This window comes from Marmota flaviventris, chromosome 9, assembly GCF_047511675.1.
Source record: "Marmota flaviventris isolate mMarFla1 chromosome 9, mMarFla1.hap1, whole genome shotgun sequence".
NCBI lineage: Eukaryota > Metazoa > Chordata > Mammalia > Rodentia > Sciuridae > Marmota > Marmota flaviventris.
In genome coordinates, this window is record NC_092506.1 from 80,366,864 (window position 1) to 80,390,063 (window position 23,200).

General features: G+C 38.0%; 1 protein-coding gene across 1 annotated transcript in view; it reads right to left on the reverse strand.

Annotated features, from left to right (window-relative positions):
* Positions 1–22,582, reverse strand: part of Slc36a4 (solute carrier family 36 member 4) — an 80,087-nt gene extending 57,505 nt beyond the window's left edge. The window contains exon 1 of the mRNA XM_071616602.1: positions 22,526–22,582. Within this exon, the coding sequence (XP_071472703.1) occupies positions 22,526–22,547 (22 nt within the window). The 5' untranslated portion in view covers positions 22,548–22,582. The remainder of the gene's footprint in view (positions 1–22,525) is intronic.
* Between the last annotated feature and the right edge of the window lie 618 nt (positions 22,583–23,200).

Sequence of the window (23,200 nt, forward strand, 5' to 3'; positions counted from 1 at the left end):
TTGAAATTATTGAGCATAGCCTCAGAGATACACAAAAGAAAGCATTGTAGGAGCATTTAATTATTCAATCAAATAATGGAGCATATTCTCTATTCCAGGCACTGTACTAGATTTAGGAGCTCTAATGAATAATAGTATTAGGTTCATCTGTCTTAGAACTCATAATGCAGTGCAGAAGTATGCAAAAGAAAATAAATAAACAAAATACTGAATTGAATTTTGTAATTATGTAATTGTTGATTAGGAAAATAACAGGGTGCTATGAGGGGAACATCATCTTGGGTGGCAAGACAGTCATCTCAGAGGACATTCATCTAAGTGACATCTCAAGATGAGAAGGAGTTGGCACAGCATGTGTAAGAAGAGTATTTCAGGCAGTGGGAATACCCTGTCCCATTTTACAGATGAAGAAATGGTTCTGTATGAATGTATTGATTTAAGACATTTGTAGAACTTCTTGATAGAGTTGTCTATTATGCAGTAATTGGATCTCTACTATAAAGTTTTCTCATCCTTAATATTACCAACCTTGCACATTGTTGTGATAATGCGAAAAAGTATATAAAGAATTTGCATGATTCATAGAAAGTATCAAATAAATGGAACATATTAAGGATTTATTATTATTATTCCAATGGAGAGGTCAAACTAGCTTAAGTCAAGAAGGAAATTTAATGAGAATGCTGAGATTCCCCAAGGCAGAGATGAGTCCGGGCTTAGAAACAACTGATCCTGATACCTCTGAGACTATGTCTCATTCTCCAGTGATTGCTGTTCTCTGTGCATATGCTTATGCATCTGTGCAGGTTTTCACTGCAGATTCTCCTCTTCTCAGGCTCATCTGATAAGAAATGTTTTCTAAAAGCTCTCAATGTCTGTATTTTATAGCTTAGATGTCCAGAAAGGTACTGATCTCTTTTTCTCAGTTAAATTTTTTAAATTTCCCAAGGAAGAACTGTGATAGAGTCATGTTGGATCATATTCCCATTCCTGGTCTAACTGAGGGGTGGACAAAGTCATATGTTATGATATGTCCTGATGGAACCACCTAGATGACAGTATGGAGAAGAGAGGCTGAGCAGACCAAATGCTAGGCATCTACTTTATTTTGATTCTCCTTTGTATAAAATATTACTCATTTTCTTTTTTTAAATAGAGGGTTTTTAAATATCTTCACTTTCTTTCTTTCTTTATTTATTTTTATGTGGTACTGAGGATGGAACCCAGGGCCTCACGCATATGAGGTAAGCACTCTACCACTGAGCCACAACCCCAGCCCCTAAAATATTACTCATTTTCTATCTCAAGGCTCTTTTACTCTCTTATATTTTCAATGGAAATAGAGACTCACCATATTCTAATTAACATCTGCTTCAGTAACTTTGCTGTTCTGTTAATGTGCCCAGGAAACATGCTGACCAAAACTGCTCTCTTGGAATGTCTTTTGTTGGGATGATTGTTACTTATAACCTTTCTTTTATTACCAATAGCTTTGTTTTATTTAACTAATTGTGACTAATTTAGCAGATGGAAAAAAACTTAAAACTAAAGAAAAAGAGAAATGATGCAGATAGAATTTACACTGAGCCAAGCCCTCTCAAATAGATTTTTTAAAAAATATGTTGCATCTACAAAATGCCTGGCTGCCATACTCTTGAGAAAGAGTAAATGTGTAACAAATTCAAATTTATCTCTATATTCAGTTTATATAATTATATAATTTTGAATATAAGCCACAGGACTTATCATTTTCACAATATAAAAAAAAAATTATTAGGATAGTTGAAAAAATGTTGCAGCTATAAATCAAGAATAGAATGCTATAGAAAAGGGGATACTTAGGGAATCTAAAGTGAACAAAAACACAAGAAAAGAGAAAAAAATTAAAAAATTAAATTAGTCACCCAGCAGATCCAGTGTCTTAATTAAAAAAGATAAGAGAAGAAAAAAAATGAAAGTGATGATACAACAGAATTTCTCAAAATTGAAAGGCATGGGTTTCCAGATTTGAAGAATCCATTGAATACCCAATACAACAAGTGAAAACAGACCTAAGCCATGATGTACTAGCACAAAACTTTTGAAGTTCTGAGAATAATAGGAAAGTCCTAAAAATTTCCCCAGTTGAAAAAATAAATAAATAAAAGATGATGTGGAGGGGAGTCACATTCAGCTGGAATCACATCTGACTATTCAGCAGCAGCATCAAAAGCTGGAGTATAATTGAGCATTGCATTTCAGCTTCTGAAGGAAAACACATCCAACTTAGCATTCTGCACTTAACCAAACTATCAAGTGTAAGAGTAAAATAAACACATCTTAAAACATATAAAAACTTGATATGTACACTCCATGTACTCTTCTTAGAATGCACTGGAGGAATGCTCTGCTCCACCAAAATTAAGAAATAAACCTAGAAAAGAGAAGACATGAGACCCAGAAAACCAGGAATTCAACACAGCAGAGAGAAAATCCTAAGTATATGCCAAAAGGAAGTGGCATTTGTGCAGCAGATGTAGAGAGCAACTAGTCCAAATCAGGGCAGGAAGACAGAAGGCACAAGGAAGGGATACCTACAGGGACAAAAGAAACTGATTCATAATCTTAAGAGTGTATAAAATTGAAAAGACCTTTATTTTTCCTAGTTTTTGAAGAGTGTGAGAAGACTTTGCCACAAATATGAAGAAAGCCAAGTAGATGGGGGGGGGGGGCGGGGAGGCAACTCCAGTTCACAAAATACTTGTCAAACAAACAAAAATACAGTACATTATTTGCTCTCATAGAGTATAATACATACAAATCATAATCAAACAAAATATGAATTTAATGGCGAATGTATTACAACTCTCTTTGAAAATATAGGTGAGGTGGAAAGAAATATTCTTCATGAAGGCTGATATAAAAAAGCTAAATTTTCACTTTTCAAAATTGTAAAAAATTGGTGGTAAATAAACATGAAAGTTAATAATGACTATTATTTAAAAGTATGGAGGTAAATACAAAATAAATCTACTGAAAAGTTCAAAGTTGTTGCCTCTTATGTAAGGAAATTGTAGGATAATAGAGTACAAGCACTTGTTTTTTTCATTATAAATATTATGTGATTTTTTAAGCTAAGTGAATAATAAACACTAAATCTGCAAAACAAAAATCAACAATCTCAGCCAATTACTAATTTTCATTTGGATAAGTATCTAAGAAAGTCATCTGTAACATGAAGTTATTATTTAAACTCATACAGTTTCCTGCTCTGTAGTTGTTTTCAGATTCTTTGTTTTTAATGCCAATCATCTTTTGTGCTAGGGGTCATAGCAATTTCAGATTCTAAATTTTTAGTGACTGAGCAAAACAGTGAATATGAAACTTTATAGCTAAAAATCAAAGGGAACCTTCTAATTAAAGACTACTGATCCAGAAGAAATAGGTTTAATACAATACTAATCTTCCTAACTATTACTATTTCTTGCTTTTAAATTGTTTATATGTGAAATTTTGTCACCAAGAAAAAATTATAAGTCATTTTTTTCTTGAGTTGGGAAAAGGTAAGTTTTCCATACAATGTAAAAATTTTTTAAAGAATTTAATTAAAATGCTAGTCATTTCACTAATTGATCTAAGGAGGATTCCCTAAAACAGTAAAATGCTCTAAAGAAAAAGGAAATCCAAGCTGAAGAACTAGTTAACAGTTAGATTTGCATTTCCCTCAGATCTACCTCAGTTAGGATCTCTTCACAAAATTTTGCAGCAATGGTATTAAACTTGTAATTGCATCCTGTAAAACTGAGCATATAAGGCAACGTTATTGGGAAAATCCTCTGGACAAGCAGCAGACTGAAATATATTTCTGAAGTGTTCAAAAAGTTTGTATTTATAAAGCTTTGAACAATTCTGAAAAGCTCTTTATTTTATTCAGCTTTTTCGCTGCTGTGACTAAATGTTCCGACAAGCACAATTGTAGAGAAGGAAAAGTTTATTTAAGGTCTCCCAGTTTCAGAGATCTTAGTCTATAGGAGGCTGGCTCCAATCCTTGGAGCTCAAGGTAAGGCGGAACATCACCAGAGAAGAGTGTGGCAGACGGAAGCAGCTCACATCATGATCAGAATGCAGAAAGAAAGGTCTCCACTCTCCAGATTCAAAATATATACCTCATACCCACACCCCCAGTGAACCACTTCCTCTACCCACACCCACCTGCCTCCAGTTAACACTCAGTTAATCCCATTAGGAATTAATTTACTGATTAGGTTCAAGCTGTAGCCTAATCATTTCTCCTCCAAATTTTCTTGCATTGTCTCACATGAGAGCTTTTGGGGGGACACCACATCTAAACCATAACACTCTTGAATTATCTCCTGTCCATCCCCCAAAAGATGAAGCTAGAATTCAAAGTCTGGTGTGTGTATTATTTTCTTGTTATAATAATTATGACTACTATCTACTAGTTACCTGACACATACTGGTTACCTGACACTAGTTACCTGAAAGCTGCTTCAATCGTCCTCTGTGATCTCCTCCAGGTTCACTTTTCCTCCTTCTCTCTCTCTCTCTCTCTCTCTCTCTCTCTCTCTCTCTCTCTCTCTCTCTCTCTCTGCCCTAGAAGGCTCTCCTGAATAGAATGCCTCATTGGGCTCCCTGAAGTTCATTAGGTTTGCCCATTGGAGGTAGAATGGGCAATGGAAGGAGATCAGGGAGCAGATGTAAAATGGGTGGGAGTTATTCACCTGACCCTGCTAATAGAGTACTACAGATTGGTTGGATCTCATGGCTACAACATTTTTCAGGTGCCCTCCCCTTCCTATTGTCTTTCCAGACCTAAAGATAAATAACACTTTTCCTCCTCATTGCCTTCCTAAGGTATGTCATCCCTGTTGAATTTCCTAAAAATCTTAGTCAATTTGGTCTTCCAAAACAAGTAACAGAGTATGGATGGCTTATAAACAAGTGAAATTTATTTCCCACCACTCTGAAGCCTGCAAATCTGAGATCAGGATGAGGTTCCAGGAGACTCCATGTCTGATGAGGGCCTTTTTGCAGCTTACAGACTGCCAACTCCTCATTGTATCTCAGTCAGTGGAAAGAGGGCAAGACAGCTCTCTGTAGTCCTTATTATAAGGTCACTAATTTCATTCATGAGGATGTCAAATTCATGACCAAATCACCTTCTGAAGGTCCCACTTTCCAATACTGTCACACTGTGGTAGGGCTTCAGCATATAAATGGGGGTGGGGGCATTAGTCCATTGCACTTGCCCAAACCATTATAAATAGTTCCTTCACTCAACATCCTTTTATTTGTGTGTGTGTGTGTGCCACCTATTTCCTAGTGAAATTTACGGGAATGTACATACACGATCTTATTGTTTCTCTTAAAAAAAAAACTTCAAGTATTATCTCTATTTTATAAAAGAAAATAATACCAAGAGAAGTTAATGCAGTTTACTGAAAATCAAATAATAGAGTCAAGATTTTAACAGAGTTCTAAATACCTGTTTTCCTCTCTACCATAGTCTCTAAAAACATTCATTCAGGCAACAGAATGTTCTCAAAATTTGAAATCCTGTGAGCTTTCATTATCATCTCAATAACTTTGTTGGAGATGCCTATTTGTATAGGTAGGAGGACAGTAGTTACTGAAGTACTCATTATCTTGATTTTGGCCAAACACCTAGGCCTCTTACCTTCCAAATTAAACATTCTGGATAGTGTGGTATATAGGTGCCAAGCAAGGGTTTCCTCTCATGTGCTGTGTTCTTTCCCTATCCATCCATCATCTCCAGTCTCTGCCTCCTTTCTTCAGGTTGTTAAATTGTGGACCGAATCTTCTGAATCTCCAATCTCCTCTCTTCTCCCTCCTTCTACCTTCCCACTGACTAGTCCTGGGAGGGCCCTACTAAAGATATACTAGCCTAGGGCTGTGCCACCAGATTGTAATTTATTCTGATTTTTTTTTTCTGTAAAGATTCCATTGTTTTATCATTTGGTAGTGACGCAGGGAAAAGGGTTAAAAGCAAAGGGTAAAGTCATGAGAGTGAGGTTAGTTTAGTTCAGTTTAGTCCTTTAACTAGGTTCTTGCTTTCCACCTCTTCTTCCCATCAGTCATATCTTTAAGATAAAAATAATCACAATAGTTTAGATAATTCTATAAAAATAATTTTATAAAATTCTATATAAATAGTTATAAATAATCATAACTAAGTTTTACTAAGCTAGACCCTGTGCTACGTGCTTTTCAGCATTACTTCTTTTATCTGGCATAAAAACTGTATATGTTAGGTGTTATACTGCTCTATTTTTTAATTGAAAAACCTGAAGCTTGGATTTATTTGCATGACATCAGCAAGACAGCAGCATAGGACTTTCCAGTGCTCATCCCTTTGCAGAAACATCAACTTAATGACTATCCATGCACAAAAATACCTTCATAAGAGCAAATGGATCCAGGAGAGACATTATAGCCCCTAGCTGGAGCACAAAAAATAAGAAAAGATGCATTGAAGAAGGTAGGAAGGACAATTTCACATTATTTATACCTCCCCTCTCCCAAACTTACCAGCACATCATGGGGAGAGATCCTCACTGTGTGGAGGAAGTAGAATGAGGTAAACACCCAACTTTGCCTCGGACACCAGCACTAGGCACAATCTAGTGAGTACCAGTACCAGGCTGTTCCATAACCCAGGCTCCAGTCCTACTCCCCAGTGCTAAAGACCCACTCAGCACCAGCATGGCCCCTGTGGAGCCAGACTTTAGGTCATTGCCTGCAGATAAAGACTCCAGGTCTCTCCACTTTATGGTTCCAGTCTATAGACCCACCCACCCACAGGCCTAGGCACAATATCAGTCTACCTGAGAACTCCAGCAGCAAGCCTAACTACAGACCCTTCCACTCAAAACCTCTGGATGGGCTGACTAGTAAAGGACTTTCTCTGCTGAAGTTAATCTACAAAGACTAAAAGATTTGGATGTGGTGGTGTGTGCCTATGATCCCAGCAACTCAGGAGGCTGGGGCAAAAAGATTGAAAGTTTGAGGCCAGCCTCAGAAATTTGGCAAAACCCTGCTGAAAATTTAAAAAAAAAAAAAATTAAAAAGGGGATGGGAATATAGCTCAGGGGTAAATTGCCTCTGGGTTTGATCCTCAATACTGGGAAGAAAAAAAAAAAAAAAAAAACGAAAGACGTAACTCCTGCAAATGTGCAGACACCAAAACAAAAATCACAGAATCGTGATTAACCAGGGAACATAACATCACCAAAGGAATAAAATAAATCACCAGTAGCTACTCTAAAGAAATGGAGCTCTGTGAACTGACAAATAAGTCAAAATAATCAGCTACAAAATGATGAAATGATATCAGGTTATTAGGCTAAGTGAAAAAAGCAAGGCAAGGAAATACAAATGCTGTGTGATCTCATTAACATATGGAGTCTAAAACAGTTGGATTCACAAACACTTGAGTGGTGGTTTCCAGAAGCTGGAGGTGGAGGAAATGATGAAATGTCAGTCTAATTGTACAAAACTTCAACTATGCATGATGACTGAGTTCTAATGTGTAGCATGATTGCTATAGTTAATCATACCCTGTTGTTGTCATAATTTACATATGAGATATCCCCCCAAAATCTCACGTGTGAGATAATGCAAGAACATTCAGAGATGAAATGATTGAATTATGAGACTTGTGACCTCATCAATGGATTAATTCACTTGAATGGATTAGCTAGGCAGTAATTATAGGCAGGTAAGGTATGGCTGGAAAAAGTAGGTCATTGGGAGGGTGTGCCTTTGGAATTTATGTTTTGCGCCTGGTAAGTGGAGCTCTCTCTGCTTCGTAGTGATGCATTCTGAGCTGCTTTCTTCTGCCATGCCCTTCCGCCATGGGGTACTGCCTTCATAGGTCCAGGACTATGGAGCTGACCATCAATGGACTAAGACCTCTGAAACCATGAGCCAAAATAAACTTTTCCTTCTCCATGTTGTTCTTATGAGGTGTTTTGGTCATGGCAATGAAAAAGCTGAGTAAAATGATATGTACTTGAAAGTGGATCTTAAATGTTCACAAAATGAACACAGATAACAATGCAAAGTGGCAGGTAATTTAGCTTGATTATAGTAAACTTTTCACAATGTACACACATATTAAAATATCTTACTGTGCACTGTAAACAGATTCAGTTTTTATTTTCAGTTATACTTCAGTGAAACACAGTTTCACTGGCTCTAACTGGAAATTCTCTTGCCACATAAATGTACTTTTAATTTAAATGTCTCTAAGTCAGGCTTCTCTCCTACCAGGCAAGGAGAAATGAAGATTAGACAAGACTAAGCAACTTGTCTGAAGTCTCACAACTAAAAAGCAAGTCCACTTGCAACTCTAGAACATGTGCCCTTCACCATCCTGCCTCAGGCCACTCGAGGTACTGAGCTTCTGAGTTGGCAGGTGAATGTCAACCACACTACCAACTGCTGTTGGGTGCATGATTTAGTCAATGCAGTATTGTTCATTTTTTTCTATGATTCTCATATAACTAATGAAAGATCAGGAAGATCACTGTGAAATAAGGTCACTGAGCTTCATTCGCTCTTGGGGCTTAACTCTGACGTAAATGTCACTACTAACATATTAAACATTGTCCTCTGAATATATTGCTCTTTGAAGGGAAAGAGAAAGAATGACTTATGACAAGTGCTGAAAAGCACAAACTTGTTATTTAAAAGCACACATGCTATTTATTCCTTGTGGTATTTAACATAAATGGCAAAAGGCTTTAAAAGCTCATATTTTAATAAATTCCAGTGTGCTTCCAAAGACTCAAGAGAAAAAGTGCCTTCCTTTTTTCTACTTTAAGCATTATGTATTGGTTAAATATTAACCTACAAGAAAATTATTTTACTTGTGTTCTCTTCCGGTGAAACTGTGGTCCTGCTGAATACAGAAGACTGGGTTTTCTCTAGACACTAAGAACTCATGATCCTCACATGTAAATTTAACGTGGTAAGTCCTCTCTTGTTTGGGGCTTTTTAACATCAAGGACTGGCTTGGGATTTAATTTGATAGGCTGTACCTGTCGACTTTTGTGTAGTTCTCTTTTATCAGAGTTCAAAGGGAGCGTGTGAAAGATTTACGGCAAGTAGGTCACTTGAGACCCATGTTAAGCATGAGGAAACCTGGCACTCTTGCTATCTGAAACACTGTCTGTGGTGATCTGAGGAGCTTGCTCACAACTTAATAACACTGTGGAGAATATCAGCCACTTTGAAAGGAATAGAATATTGCCTCATTACTGAATCTGCCTAAGAGATGAAGATCCTGGTGGACCTGATTAGAAAATATAAACACCAACATACAGCCTGTTTTTTGGTAATAAAAAGAAGTGGTGCAGAAGTTGGAAAGCTTCCATTCAGGAAGAAGTTCCAGCTAGAGAGTCATATTCCAGCTCATGCTGTTTGAAGTTTTTGAGACTTGGAAAGAAGCCTTTAAAATGGGTACCATTTAAAAAGAAAATGTCACCAACCTGTTTCCCTTAAGGCCAGGCTAGTAACCAGTCAGGTTATGCTCTACTTATGTGGTGCTGTTCTGTCAATTTTGTTTGTAGTCATAATAACACACAATTGTTCATTGTCTGATGAATCCATACCTATTCATTATCACAGGGCAGTACTTACAAGGAAGACCTAACTTTTCTCAGCAGACCCAAAGCACAGCTTGCTCCTTTAACTGAGAAGCCCCATTCTTACATTAGAATGCTCATCTCATTGTAGTGCAGGATTTATTGAATTAATCCTATAGATTTGATAGTCATCTCAGATGAATATAGCATATTTACAGTGTCTTAGTACTTGTTTTCCAGATTCACACTTTTACCTTTGGCACTTGATTTGGAGTTAAAAGAAGGGGCTGTCACAAATTCCATTCCCAATGGGTGATCTATGCTGATAACTAAGGGCCCAGTTTGCCTAGGACAGTCTTAATGTCCTCCATTGCTCTATAAGTAATGCAACCACCCTTCTCATAGCACTAGCTATTATCCAACATGGAGCATGTGTCAGAGAGCCACCATTGTCCCTTATCCAAGTGAAGCAAATCTACATTTCTGGTGTTGTTCACAAGGACATAATGTCTTGGGTCAAATCCCTAATCTCTTCTTAAGGAATATAGACTTAAGGAAGGCCCCAAATTCTTTGAAACCCATCCTCCTTTTAAAACTACTTCAACAGTCACTTGGCTGACAATAACAGCAAGTTTTTCAGACATTATGACTCCTAGAGTGGTACATTATATGTTTCAAAGGGCACTGCTAACATATCCGTCACAAATTCTGCCCTGCACAACTCCTCATCATGAATACTCAAAGGAAAATTTAAGTGTCTGGTGATGCCACTCTGTGAACAGCTTCCTCTTTACAATGCCCAGAAACGACTATAGAGAGTGCACTAAGCAAATATCGACATAAATGTTACATTAAGCAAACAGTGGGAGCAAAGAATATGAGATAGGTCAAAAGGACCCCATGCTACCCAGCTGTTCCAAGGGCAAACAGACCACAACATCGTGGTAGACAGTATGTACTCAACAAATGTTAATGTCTCCTTTGCCCTGGCTCTAACTGGAAATTTTCTTGCCACATAAATGTACTTTTAATTTAAAGGTCTCTAAGCAGGCTTCTCTCCTGCTCACCTGTGAGATAAAACATGCTGGGCAAAAAGGCAGGAAATGCCCCTGAACATCTGGTTCTGGCTGGGTCACAGCTCTCATAAATCACTTGGGACTCAATTTAAAGGACTAAAAATTTGTTGTGCATCTGCTGGGTTTGAGTGTGATATCATTCCTGACCAAGATAGAGCTCACCAACAAAATTGTATTTCACCAAGAAAGATAAGTCTTGTAGAAAAATAATTGTAAAGAAAAGCAGAACCTGACAATTACCTGAACAGGAGAGAAACGAAGTGCAAAGGAAACACAAAGGAAAAAGAAGGTCTTTCTTTGGAAATGGTAAGGACTTCATGGAGGTAGAAGGCATTATTTATTATCATCACGATAACAACATTAGCAAGTATTTGGAATGGGGGATTATTATGTCTCAAGTACTATCCCAGATACTTGAAATGGAGTTTTATCTGAATTCATCTCAGTTAAATTTGATATTGGAAAAAAGCCATAATTGGGAAGTACATGAATGGAGAAAAATGACATTCCAGATGTTGAGAACAATTTAATGAAAGGCATGATGTCAGAGGCATCCAGGAAACAGTACTTATTGCAATACTTTTTGGACAGACTTTGATAGAGGGAGATAAGACTTGAAGAATGAGTAGGTGCCTTAAATATCACAGTGGGAAATGTGGGATTTTCTCAATAGGCAATGAGGTTCCACTAAAACAATGACTCTTAGGGGCTGGAGATATAGCTTAGTTGGTAGAATGCTTGTCTTTCATGTACAAGGCCCTGGGTTCGATGATCCCCAGCACCAAAAAAAAAAAAAAAACTATTGACTATGGGTATATGTTGGAATCCCTCTGGGGACTTTTTCAAAGTATGTATGTCTATGCCTCCCTCACAGAAACTGATTTAGGAAATCATATGCAGCCCAGAAATCTGCATACGAAAAAAGATTTTCATCAGGAAAGGGTATTCCTCCCTCCGGCATCCATTGCTTTGAATTGGTAAAGAGGGTAAGAGTATAAATTGGCTAAGTGTTTTGGTTGTAAAGAATAGAAGCCGACTCTGGCTAGTTTTAACGTAAAACAAGTAATTTTATACCAGTGCTTGAGGAAGAATTGTGACATTCACCCAAAGCCAAGGGGTGAGTTGAAATCCGAAGCTCAGGGAAGGTAAACCGGGGCAGCTTTAGGGTCCTCCTCAATTCGCCAGACCCTTCTCTCTAGGTGGTACAACCATCACTACAACTCTATGCCAGTAACTTCTGTGTCTCTTCAAGCTCCAAATTCAAGGAGAGAGAAGTTTGACCAGCTCGAGTCTATATCTCTTTGCCTGGAAAAATCAGCACTGGCCAAGGAAGCCATGCCAGCAAAGCTGGGTTGCGGTTAGAAGAGGTCACCAGAGGGTAGCAATGCTCCAAGTCCCACTAAATTGTGGGATTTGGGGAAGCCAGATTGCAAGGTGCTGATAAGTGAGAGAGGGCAATAGCACATTACAACACTGCTTCCAGTCCTGTGACTATGAGAGGAAGAGGAGGAACGGGGCTCGAAGGCAGGCTTTTAAGGGAGGGGATCAAGAAACTAAGACACAAGAAATAAAGGATCCACACAGAGACCTAGATGATGGCAACAACAGATTGGATAGAAGGATTCTTAAGAGGCCTGTGGAATTACCTTTACACAAAATAAGATAAATGTCAAAACAAGGGAGAGGCAGGTTAGTTGCTCTCTGTATGTACATAGGAGTGACAGTGAAGTGGCCACAAAGAACTTGAAATTCTTGCACAGGGAACATCTGTAAAAGTGGTAGTCTGTGAACCAAAGCGGAGATATTTTTAAAAATCTCTATAAAAAGGAAAAACAACAGCCTAGGAGCTTGCAAAACTTATCTATAAGAGAAATGAATGTATTAATTTAGCTAAGCAAAGAATGCATAGTTAGGAAAGTGAGTTTGTGAGTAAGATTTTCTTTTCTAGTTCTGGGGATAGAACACAGGGCCTCACACATGCTAGTCAAGCATTCTATAACTGAGCTACAACCCCAGCTGTTAATTTTATGAGTTAGTCAAGAGTAGAAAAAAACAGAAAAAGTCAATGAGGAGAATGTTAGTTATGTTTATTTCAGCACTGTCCAAGAAAAGTAGGGACCTGTCCGGTATTTCTGGTCCTGTGAGTGAGGAACATTCTTAACTTGGTGCCAGTAAGCCATCACTTTTCACCTTACTCTGAATTCAAAACAACCTTCTTCCTGATTAGGATTAAGTTCTCTCTTAAGGAAGTCTATTGCCCAATAGATCTGTATTCTTGTCCTTATACTGTAATTTCTTCTGAGGGCCTGGATTGACTTATTTCTGATTTGATTGGACTTTTCACAGAGTTTGACATGGATCATAAGGACTCCATATTCTGATAGTCATTTCTCATGGAAAACTAATAAATCAGTGGCCTGACTGGGGCAGACTCTGCTAATTGTCTACCCAATATCCTTGCTTAGTGACACACCATCATGATTGACCTATACATGACTCTCTTATATTCTCATTTATTCATGTTTTTATACTGTTAGGGGTTAGACAAATGTGAATGGTAGGAACACGAGGTTAAGAGAATAATTTTATAAAATGGACCCACTATGCTGACTCACCACATGCTTTGTTTTCCAAGAAGAATTTTACCTGCAGCCCTGCCCGGCCTACCTAAACAGGCTGTGTCACATTCCTCAGCAAACTGTTATCAGCAGGAGAAATGCAGGCCTGAATTAATGTTGATAGGAGGAATCCAAGTTACCCTGAAGAGGGATACTTTTTTTGACCCTATTCACAGACCAGGTCCCAAAAATCAGAGAGACAAGGCTAATTTCTCCTAACTATAAAATCATTAAGACTTTATGGTTAAGAATCCAACTAGAAGTGGTTAGCATGGGCTGAGGTTAGCATGGGTGAGTTGTTATGGCAGTAGGTACTTGAAAGTCTGATGTCATTCTGCTGTCAGTGGAAAGTCAAGAGGTGGACCAGGGTAGGACTCTCTGAAAACTTCTCTGTGATCCCCAATAAAACTGTAGTGCAGTAGAGACACAATGTCCCTCTCCTTTCTGAGATGAGCCACTCTATCCCTTGAGAATGTCCCCTTTCTCTTTTCCTATCTCTTCAATAAACTCATTCCTGTTATTCTAAACTACACGTCTGAAATATTTCTGACTTGATCACAAGAATTGAGGTTGGGGGGTGGTTTATGCTGCCTCAATTTCTCAGAAGACCCTGATTCTTTCCTCACCTCTTGTCTCACTCTGATCCTAGCTTTGTAACAATACCATCAACAGATAAAAACGAAACAATTAAAAACCATAAGTAAAAGATGTATTGGTTTCTCTATTACTCTTGTAAGTTTGATTGAATTATGAAACTATCACCTAGATAAATTTTATCTCCGTGGATGGATAAAATTAGGGTTCTTGTTTTGTGTGGGTCCATTCAGATCATAATGCTCCCTCTGGAGGCCCATGAGGGATCATTACTGGCCTCTTTGAGCAGACATACTCTGGACATCATTGAATGTTCTCTATAATAACCCCTGTAGACACTAGTGCTTATCTTTCTATACTACCCACTTAGGCCAAAGTAAAATGTTGGTGAAAAATATACAATCTTCACAATTTTTATTTCAAGTAAAGGAATTCATTTCTTGACTTTTATCCACCTACTCCTATATCAGAGAAAATTAGTTGATTAATTTTCATAGTTGTAAAAGCAAAAAATTGCTAACATATAATAAGCTTTAACTTATGTGCCATGGACAGAATATGGCATTTGTATGAATTATCTCATTGAATCTCACAACCAACTATCCAGTACCCAGTAAGAATAAGCTCCTGGTACCTCAGGCATGACTACAGCCTATGTCCTTTGAGTTTACACAGCTATGATCCTGTATTCTGCTGTGTTCCTGATTCTTTCCTCACCTCTTGCCTCACTCTGATCCTATTGGTCATGACCCAGGGATTCTAGATCTGACTCAGATCCTTCCATGTTCTCCTCAGCTATGGTTGCTCCCACCACCAAAGCAACCTATGTGATGACCCAGTTGGAGCCAGGCCAGGACACTGGTGGGTAGTAACTGTCCAGTCTGCAGCCCATGAAGCCAGCATCTCTCCAGTCTTGTCCCACACCCTCTAGAGAGAAATCAAACACTTCACTTTTGGACATCTCCCTGTTACTCTCACATGTAATGTGGGGTTTTGCCACACTCTTCTTTGGGTCAGGAACAACAGGTTCGTGCTACCTGAAGTATGTCAAGTGCCCCAGTTTCTCTTTAATACCTTCTTCCCCATTGGAATAGCCAGTTTCCTAGTGCCTTCTCACCATTCAAGGAGTAAATCTTCTATAATCATCTCAGTTGGTTTTTTTTTCTTGATTTGCTGGAAACTGCTTTAGAAAGATATAGTTTCCTTCTAAATATGGTTTATTCTGATGACTAATGATGGTGAAAACACCTCTTCAATCAGAATGTCCTTAATGATTTTCTTTGAATGCTGTTTTTGTCTTCAGGAGAAGTCTGCCTGATCAGTTAAAAATAGGAGAGAAATCAAATATCATCACAACCTAGGTGACTGACTTGTCCTGATTTAGCACTGAAATCCCTCATTCAAGGAAACTCCCCAATCCTAGGCAAACAGGGAAGTTGGTTAGCCTACCTCCTCTACAGAAAAGTTCACAATTAACTCAAGATAGTAACTTTTATTAAATCAAGTCTTTTTAAGGAGATTTTCCACTCTCTGGTCCTATCGGAGGTATCTATACCTATACATATATACACAACACTAAAGTTAGGAAGAAGCAAGCATCTGATTATTGTTGTAACTCAATAATATCCTTTAAGTTTTAAACTCTACTATAGGGTTTGAAATACTTTACCCTCCTCCAAAGGTTCATGTGCTGGAAACTTGTCTCCAGAGTGGAGGTATTGAGGTGGTGGAACCTGTAAGAGGTGACTAGTGCCTAGTGGAGTAACTGGGTCATGAAATACCATCTTCACTCAAAAAGCTTAAGCACCAAAAAAACAACCCAATCAACAAATGGGCCAAGGACCTGAACAGACCCTTCTCAGAAGAGGATATACAATCAATCAACAAATATATGAAAAAATGCTCATCATCTCTAGCAATTAGAGAAATGAAAATCAAAACTACTCTAAGATATCATCTCACTCCAATCAGAATGGCAGCTATTATGAAGAAAACAACAATAAGTGTTGGTGAGGATGTGGGGAAAAAGGTACACTCATACATTGCTGGTGGGACTACAAATTGGTGCAGCCAATGTGGAAAGCAGTATGGAGATTACTTGGAAATCTGGGAATGGAACCACCATTTGATCCAGCTATCCCTCTCCTCGGACTATACCCAAAGAACTTAAAAACAGCATAGTACAGGGACACAGCCACATCAATGTTTATAGCAGCACAATAGCTAAACTGTGGAGCCAACCTAGATGCCCTTCAGCGGATGAATGGATAAAGAAAATGTGGCATATATACACAATGGAGTTTTACTCAGCAATAAAAGAGAATAAAATCATGGCATTTGTAGGTAAATGGATGGCGTGGAAGAAGGTAATGCTAAGTGAAGTTAGCCAATCCCCGAAAAAAAAATGCCGAGTGTTTTCTCTGAGGCTGACTCACAGTGGAGTAGGGAGGGGGAACATGGGAGGATTAGATGAATTCTAGATAGGGAACAGAGGTGGGAGGGAAAGGGAAGGAGCAGGGGATTAGCAAGGATGGTAGAATGTGATGGACATCATTGTCCAAAATACATGTATGAAGACACAAATTGGGTGTCAACATACTTTATATACAAACAGAGATATGAAAAATTGTGGTAGATATGTGTAATAAGAATTGTAATGCAAAAAAAGTACATGTATAAAGACATGAATTGGCGTAAACATACTTTATAAACAAAGATATGAAAAATTGTGCTCTATATGCGTAATAAGAATTATAATGCATTCCACTGTCACGTATTTAAAAAAAATAAAATCAATTAAAAAAAAAGAAACACCATCTTCATGAATGGATTAATGCTATTTCTCAGGAATGTATTAGATCTCATGGGATTGAATTAGTCCTCTTGAGAAGATTGTTTTAAAGTGGTCCCACTTTAAAAGAAGAAGAAATTATTGCAGCTTTGGGTCTGTAACATGGTAGACTCCTGTGTTCTTCCTAATTCAGGGGCCTATAATCATTTCAACACCCTGAAAGAACAGTACTGGGAAAACTGTATTTGTAGTGATCATATTACTTATTGACAAGCTTAGGATATCTTTTGAGATTGTAATGGGACCCTTTTAATAATATTCCAGGTGAAAATGGAATCTGTCCTGGGTCAACCAGCAAATGTTCTCATTCTCGTGAATGTGTATCAGGCCAGTACCCAATGATGGGAGAAGAAGCTTGCCTGTAGCAGCTTGCCTACATTGGCTGCCACTCTGCCATGGTTGCTCCTCCTTGTGGATCCAGTAGATATTATTGGATAAGACTCCTAGGGCCTTATGAGGCACAACTTCTCTTGTGAAGATTATTAATTCTTCAGTTGCAATGAAAGAGACTTCCTAGTGCTTGAGCTCCTAGGAAGAATTGAGATACACACACACACATACAACTTACATAGGGAGATACACTTACCTGCCTTCTAAATTTTCATCTGAGAACATATGTCATTCTACAGTAGTGCACTGAATAGCCCTCATCAGCTTGTGACACAATAAGGCCACCTTGTTATTAATTCCCAAATTTTAATGACTTGCTTCCCGTGTGCTGTGAACTCCTTGCCCTGAGAATCATCAGGGGAAGTCACTTCAGTCTCTGATCTGCTCCCTCCGGACCAGCATCCCTACTGTACTACAAAGCAGGTGGTATCCACACCGAGTATCACTGGAAACTGGTAACTGTAGTCACCAGGGTTTCCTGTGAGGAACAGGTGTAGGAGGGAAAACACTTTTTATTGTATACCTTGTTATGCCTTTTGAAATTTCATCTCATGTATTTTTAGCATTCTTTCAGATACTAAAATAAGTAAAAAGAGAAAAAAGCTGTGTAGGTGGCTGTGCAGGAGCAGCTGGAATATCTCCCTAGTTTCTGTGTTAAAAAAAGAAAAAGGTAAGCCAAGCCATCAGGTTGGGCATCCATGCACTACAGAATAGCCCTGCTGCTTTCATTTCTCAGTCCTTGTTCTAATTAAGACTAAGGCAAATAATATTCAGGACCAGGCCTAGGGACAGTTGAGTACCAAACACCACTTACAAATCCCATTTTCTTCTGATGGTAAAGCCTTTGTTCCAGGATGAGTCAGACTCATCCTGTCTGGCTTCTCAGCCCCAGCCCTTCAAAAAGGGCAGATCACCCAGAAACTTGCCAGACTTTCCTGAGACCAATGAGCCACCAACAGGGAACCCAACCAAGGGATCACATGGATCTAAGGGAAGAACATTATTGAAAAATAGTAATTGGAACTTCAGATTGTTCATAAAACCTTATAAAGGGCTCTTGACTAAAAAAAAAACATTAATGTGCTTAACTAAACTCCTTCTCTACAGGCAGGGCAGGTAGGCCCTGAGCATACATGCACCTAGTCAGTTTTATAGTTGCAGGAGTGGACCTGGGAGAGGCTTAGCTCTTTATTGGAGGAGGATTTGTGGTCCTCATGAATTCTCTAAGAAGTAACATAGCCCCTGCACATCTGTGACAGTGTCTGGCACATAAAAAATGTTCAGTAAACATTAGCCCTTTTTATTATTATTATTGTACGTGTTTCTATACATTTCAAGTAATTTAGAATGTTAAAAACTGTAATCCTTTTTTATACATTGATGATTAATGAAGATATTCCAAGGTTTTAACAATAATTACTCTCTCCAAAATGGCAGGAACCACTACTTTCAGAAGTGGTTGAGGAACACGCTTGAAAGAATACTATGGGCTTTTCTGCCACCTAGTGGAAAATTAGATTATTATAAACTTCTCAATAAATGTGAACTAAGCAAATAGGTTTCAGTAATTAACAGTTGGCTTCCATTATATGCATTATCACAATATCAAGCCTCTAAAGACACAGTCTATGTCTATATGGAGTCACCTTTTTTAAAAAAATACAGAACAAATCCTGTTTGAGCTGCCTAATCACAAACCAAAATCTATGGAGATTCCTGGCCACTCCAAGGTATCTTAGTCACTAGAACATGGCCAGAACCTAAAAGCACGGGGCCTGGCACATGGAAAACCTTTGATGAATAACTTCTTCATGAATCTTTACCACAATAATTACGAACATAAAATAATGACAAATACAAAACAACAGAAAAAAAAACAAACACTTAAGCTATTTAATCATATATGCCTTTCTAAAGTGTTGTCAATATAAATACTTTATTCTTAGAAAAATCTATGTGATTATTTTTAATTTTAAAGATGAGGTTAATTGCTGAAAGGACAGTGGGGAAGAGAAAGAAGGAGCAGGAGAATCCCTGCTGTCTTCTGACTACATTCTGACCTCTCCCAAATCTTACATGATCTTCAGGAGAAAGATTAAGAAGGAAGGCAATGGTTTGTTTTTCTCTGAGAGAACAGAGAGAACCCTATGAGGAAGGAAAGGGCAGCCAAGCTGAAAGGCAAAGCCACAGGGCTCACATGCCCCTTGGTGGGAAGACTTATTCTGCCCCCTGCTCAGGGTCAGTTGTGCCACTATGCCCCTGATCCACAGCTCTCTGGTTTCTCTGGACTTTGCTAATTTAAGCATCCACCTTTTCTAATTCTCTAACCTTTCCTCTCCACAGGAACATCCCTTCCAACTCTAAAATTCTGTCTTATTGCTCTCCTGCTCTTCAAAATAGACTTATCAGAAGAATAGATTCTTACCACATTTCATTCCCCACAATTTACTCCTTAATTTACTACATACAACTTCCTTACTAGTTCCATCCTTGTCAGCCCTGGAAGTTGCTCTGCGTACCAAGGACCACTTCATCCAGGGGACTTTTCAGGAGTCTGCTTTTCTCCCCAAGGTCTCATTGGACCTCAGAGACACCTCGTACATGCTGCTTCAAATCATGACCGTCACCCTTGCCCAAACCAGTTGTTCCCCCACCTGTTGCCATGCCCTGGAACTCAAAGTTATCAACAGAAAAATGTAACAGTGAAAAAAATAGTGGAAGATTCCCAAGCCAAATGGGAGAATAACTTTTTTATGTTATCTAGTTGGGGAGAGATTCACATAAAGGTTTTTTAATTTGTTTTACCTTTTTACTCTGTAAAAGTTTCAAATGTAGAAAAGTTGCAAAATTTGTACAATGAACTCTCATATATCCTTTAGTGAGATTCACCAATTTCTAATACTTTGTCGTATTTTCTTCATCTCTCTCCATCTGTTGTTGTTGTTGTTACTAAATCACTTGAGAGAAAGTTGCAGACATTCACTCATAAATATTTAAGCATTTATCTTTGAAGGTCAGGGACATTCGCTTTCACAGGGTAATGATCATTCAGAGACTTTAATGATGACACAATATAATTATGACTGTACATAATGATGGTATAGTTATGGAATGTGCAGACTATAACCAAATTTTACCTCTTATCTAAATGATGTCCTTCCTAGCAACAAGAGATTTTTCTCATCCAGCATTTAATAGAAAATTATATCTTACATTTAGAAGTCATTGTTTTTAATGTCCTTTATTCTGGTATGGTTCTCAGTCTTTGTGTCTTCTGACACTAATGTTTTTGAAAAATGGAGGCCATTTGCTTTGTGGCTAGTCTTTCAATTTGGATTTGACTGATAGTCTCATAATAAAATTCAAGTTATACATTTTTGGTAGAAATATTACATGAATGATATTAAATCCTTTCCAGCATAAATGGAAATACAAGATACTAGTTTGTCCCATTGTGCTCTCCACCATAAGAGTGCTATTTCCTCTTCTAGTTAGTACGTAATCTTTAAGGAGAAACTTTAAACTGTATAAATATACTCACCCCAAGGAAAGGGCAGCCAAGCTGAAAGGTAAAGCTACAGGGCTCACATGCCTCTTGGTGGGAAGACTTATTCTGCCCCCTGCTCAGGGCCAGCCCTGCCACTGTGCCAAATTTTCACACACTGTTTTTAGCATTCCTTGATGACCCCAAATCACATATTATTATGATCATTGCAAAACAGTGATGTATTTTTCCTTCTACATTTATTAGTTGGTATTTTGTAATCAAGAGAAGTTTCATGACATTCTTCTTAATAGTTTGTTTTTCTTTATTTTAGTATCATTAAGAACTCATAGGTTCTGGCCAGCCCCCTGCCCACATGTTATAATCCACTATTGTCATTATTCTTTTTTCTTTGTCAGAGATTTGATCAGTACAAGTCTGTTCAAGTTTCTTCCCTTTTAACACATCTTATCTTTTTAAAAAATTTTATTATTTATATTACAATAAAGTGTTCTAGTCTCATCACATATTTATCATGTACTTTAGAATCAGCTGTCTTCAATGGGGAATGGCATTTAGACATCCTGATCTGGGTTCTGGGTGTGCTCATTGTTCTGAGGAACATTACTTCTAGCCTCCTAGAATTAAGAAAGAAATATGTGTGTTCATATATTATTTTCAGTTTTTGAAAAATCATGGTTTGATACTGACCCTTATCAGGAAATATTCTAAGCCAATATTGTACATTTTCTTATTTCCCTCATACCATAAAATGCATATCCTTTTCCCCACAACAGAAAACTGTATTCCCAGAACAGTCACTATATTTACTCATTTGACTATTCCTAAAGTTCATAAAAAATAGCTTCAGAATTAATATGTTTATGTTGCTGCCAAAACCAATATTTATTAGTACTTCTTTTTGGCTTTAGACTGGGAGTAAATACCTAAGTACTGTATTCAAAGTGATTTGGATTCATTCTCTTTTTCCTTCTATAGAGTTCTACCATCCATTTGATATACTTTTAGTTTGATTTGTTACTGTTTTTATTCAATGCAAAGCTATTAGTATCATTAAGAATGATACAAACACACAAGCACATATACACACATACTCATATACACAGAGGATTTTCACTCTTTTTATGTGTTTTCTACTCTGCACCAGGTAAGCAATTCTATTAGTTTCTGGTTTCTTTGTATATTTCTTTTTGGGTATGTGTGAGTGGCAAAAAAAAAAAATGGAGATACATGTATATATTCTTATTTCCTCTTCTTTCTTTCAGAATAGTCAGCATAATATGTTTTTTTTTCTGCCTATGGGATTTGATCAAGGAAATCTCCATAGAAAGTAGAATTTTAAACTTCCACCTATTCCTAAAAGTAGAAAACCAAGAAAAATGCCTTAACAATTGCCAGGCACGGTGGTGCACACCTATAATCCCAGTGGCTCAGGAGACTGAAACAGGAGGATCACGAGTTCAAAGACAGCCTCAGCAAAAGCCAGGCTCTAAGCAACTCAGTGAGAACCTGTCTCTAAATAAAATACAAAAAATAGGGCAGGGGATGTGGCTCAGTGGCCAAGTGCCCCTGAGTTAAATCCCCAGTACCCCCTCAAAAAAAATGCTTTTTGATAATAGGAAAGATGTTCTGACCAATGGTTGTCAAAGCATCATCATGGGACCAGCTTTACTGAACCACATGGGGACTTGTTAGAAATGCGAATTCTTTGACACCTCCCCAGACCTACTGAATCAGAAACTCTGGGGATGGGACCCAGTAATTCATAGTTCAAACAAATCTCTAGACAATTCCAGGGTCTTAATGTTTTAGAACAACTGGTCTTGGTTAGTCAAGGAGAAAGAAATTAGAAGAACAATACCTACCTTTCACTGAGTGCTTACTTTGTGTGGGACAGGTGTACATATCTTACATGATCTGTATTCCTCACATAATCTTCATAACAGCCTCAGCCAGTAGGAGCTGTGATCAAGTTTACCATGGAAGAACTGTGGTACAATGAACATAGAAAATTCTTAAAATCATACCATTAATAAGTGAAGGAGACTAGATTTGAACCTGAGCACACAGACTTTAAAACCCATGAGCTTAACACTATACTACTTCTTATGTCAGCATTCAATAAAAACAAACTAGATTTCTCTCCTTAATAAAATTATAGGCTAGCTTCCTGTGGGAAGTGTTTCTGAGTATTTCTGTACTAGGTGAGTTGAGAGAAATGTTTGGCTAGAAGGAGGGAAAACAAGGTCTGGGAAATGATGGTAGGCCAGGGCTTTGTGAAGAATGTCATATGAAATAGTCACAGTGGTGGGGACAGTGGAGGGCCTTTAGCCATTCCATTTCATCATTTCCCATATTGTGTCTTACTGAAGTCCCTCATCATCCTCCAACCTTCAGGGAGAGTTGTGGGAGAGTTCAGGGAGAGCAATGCATGTCCATGCTTGACACCTTGACCCTAGAGGTGAGGTCCAGGCATGTTGAAGGCAATGAGGAGAAAGCAGAGCAGCTGTTAGGTAAGGAGCAGACATAGAGGATTCACTGGGAACAGGAACTGACGT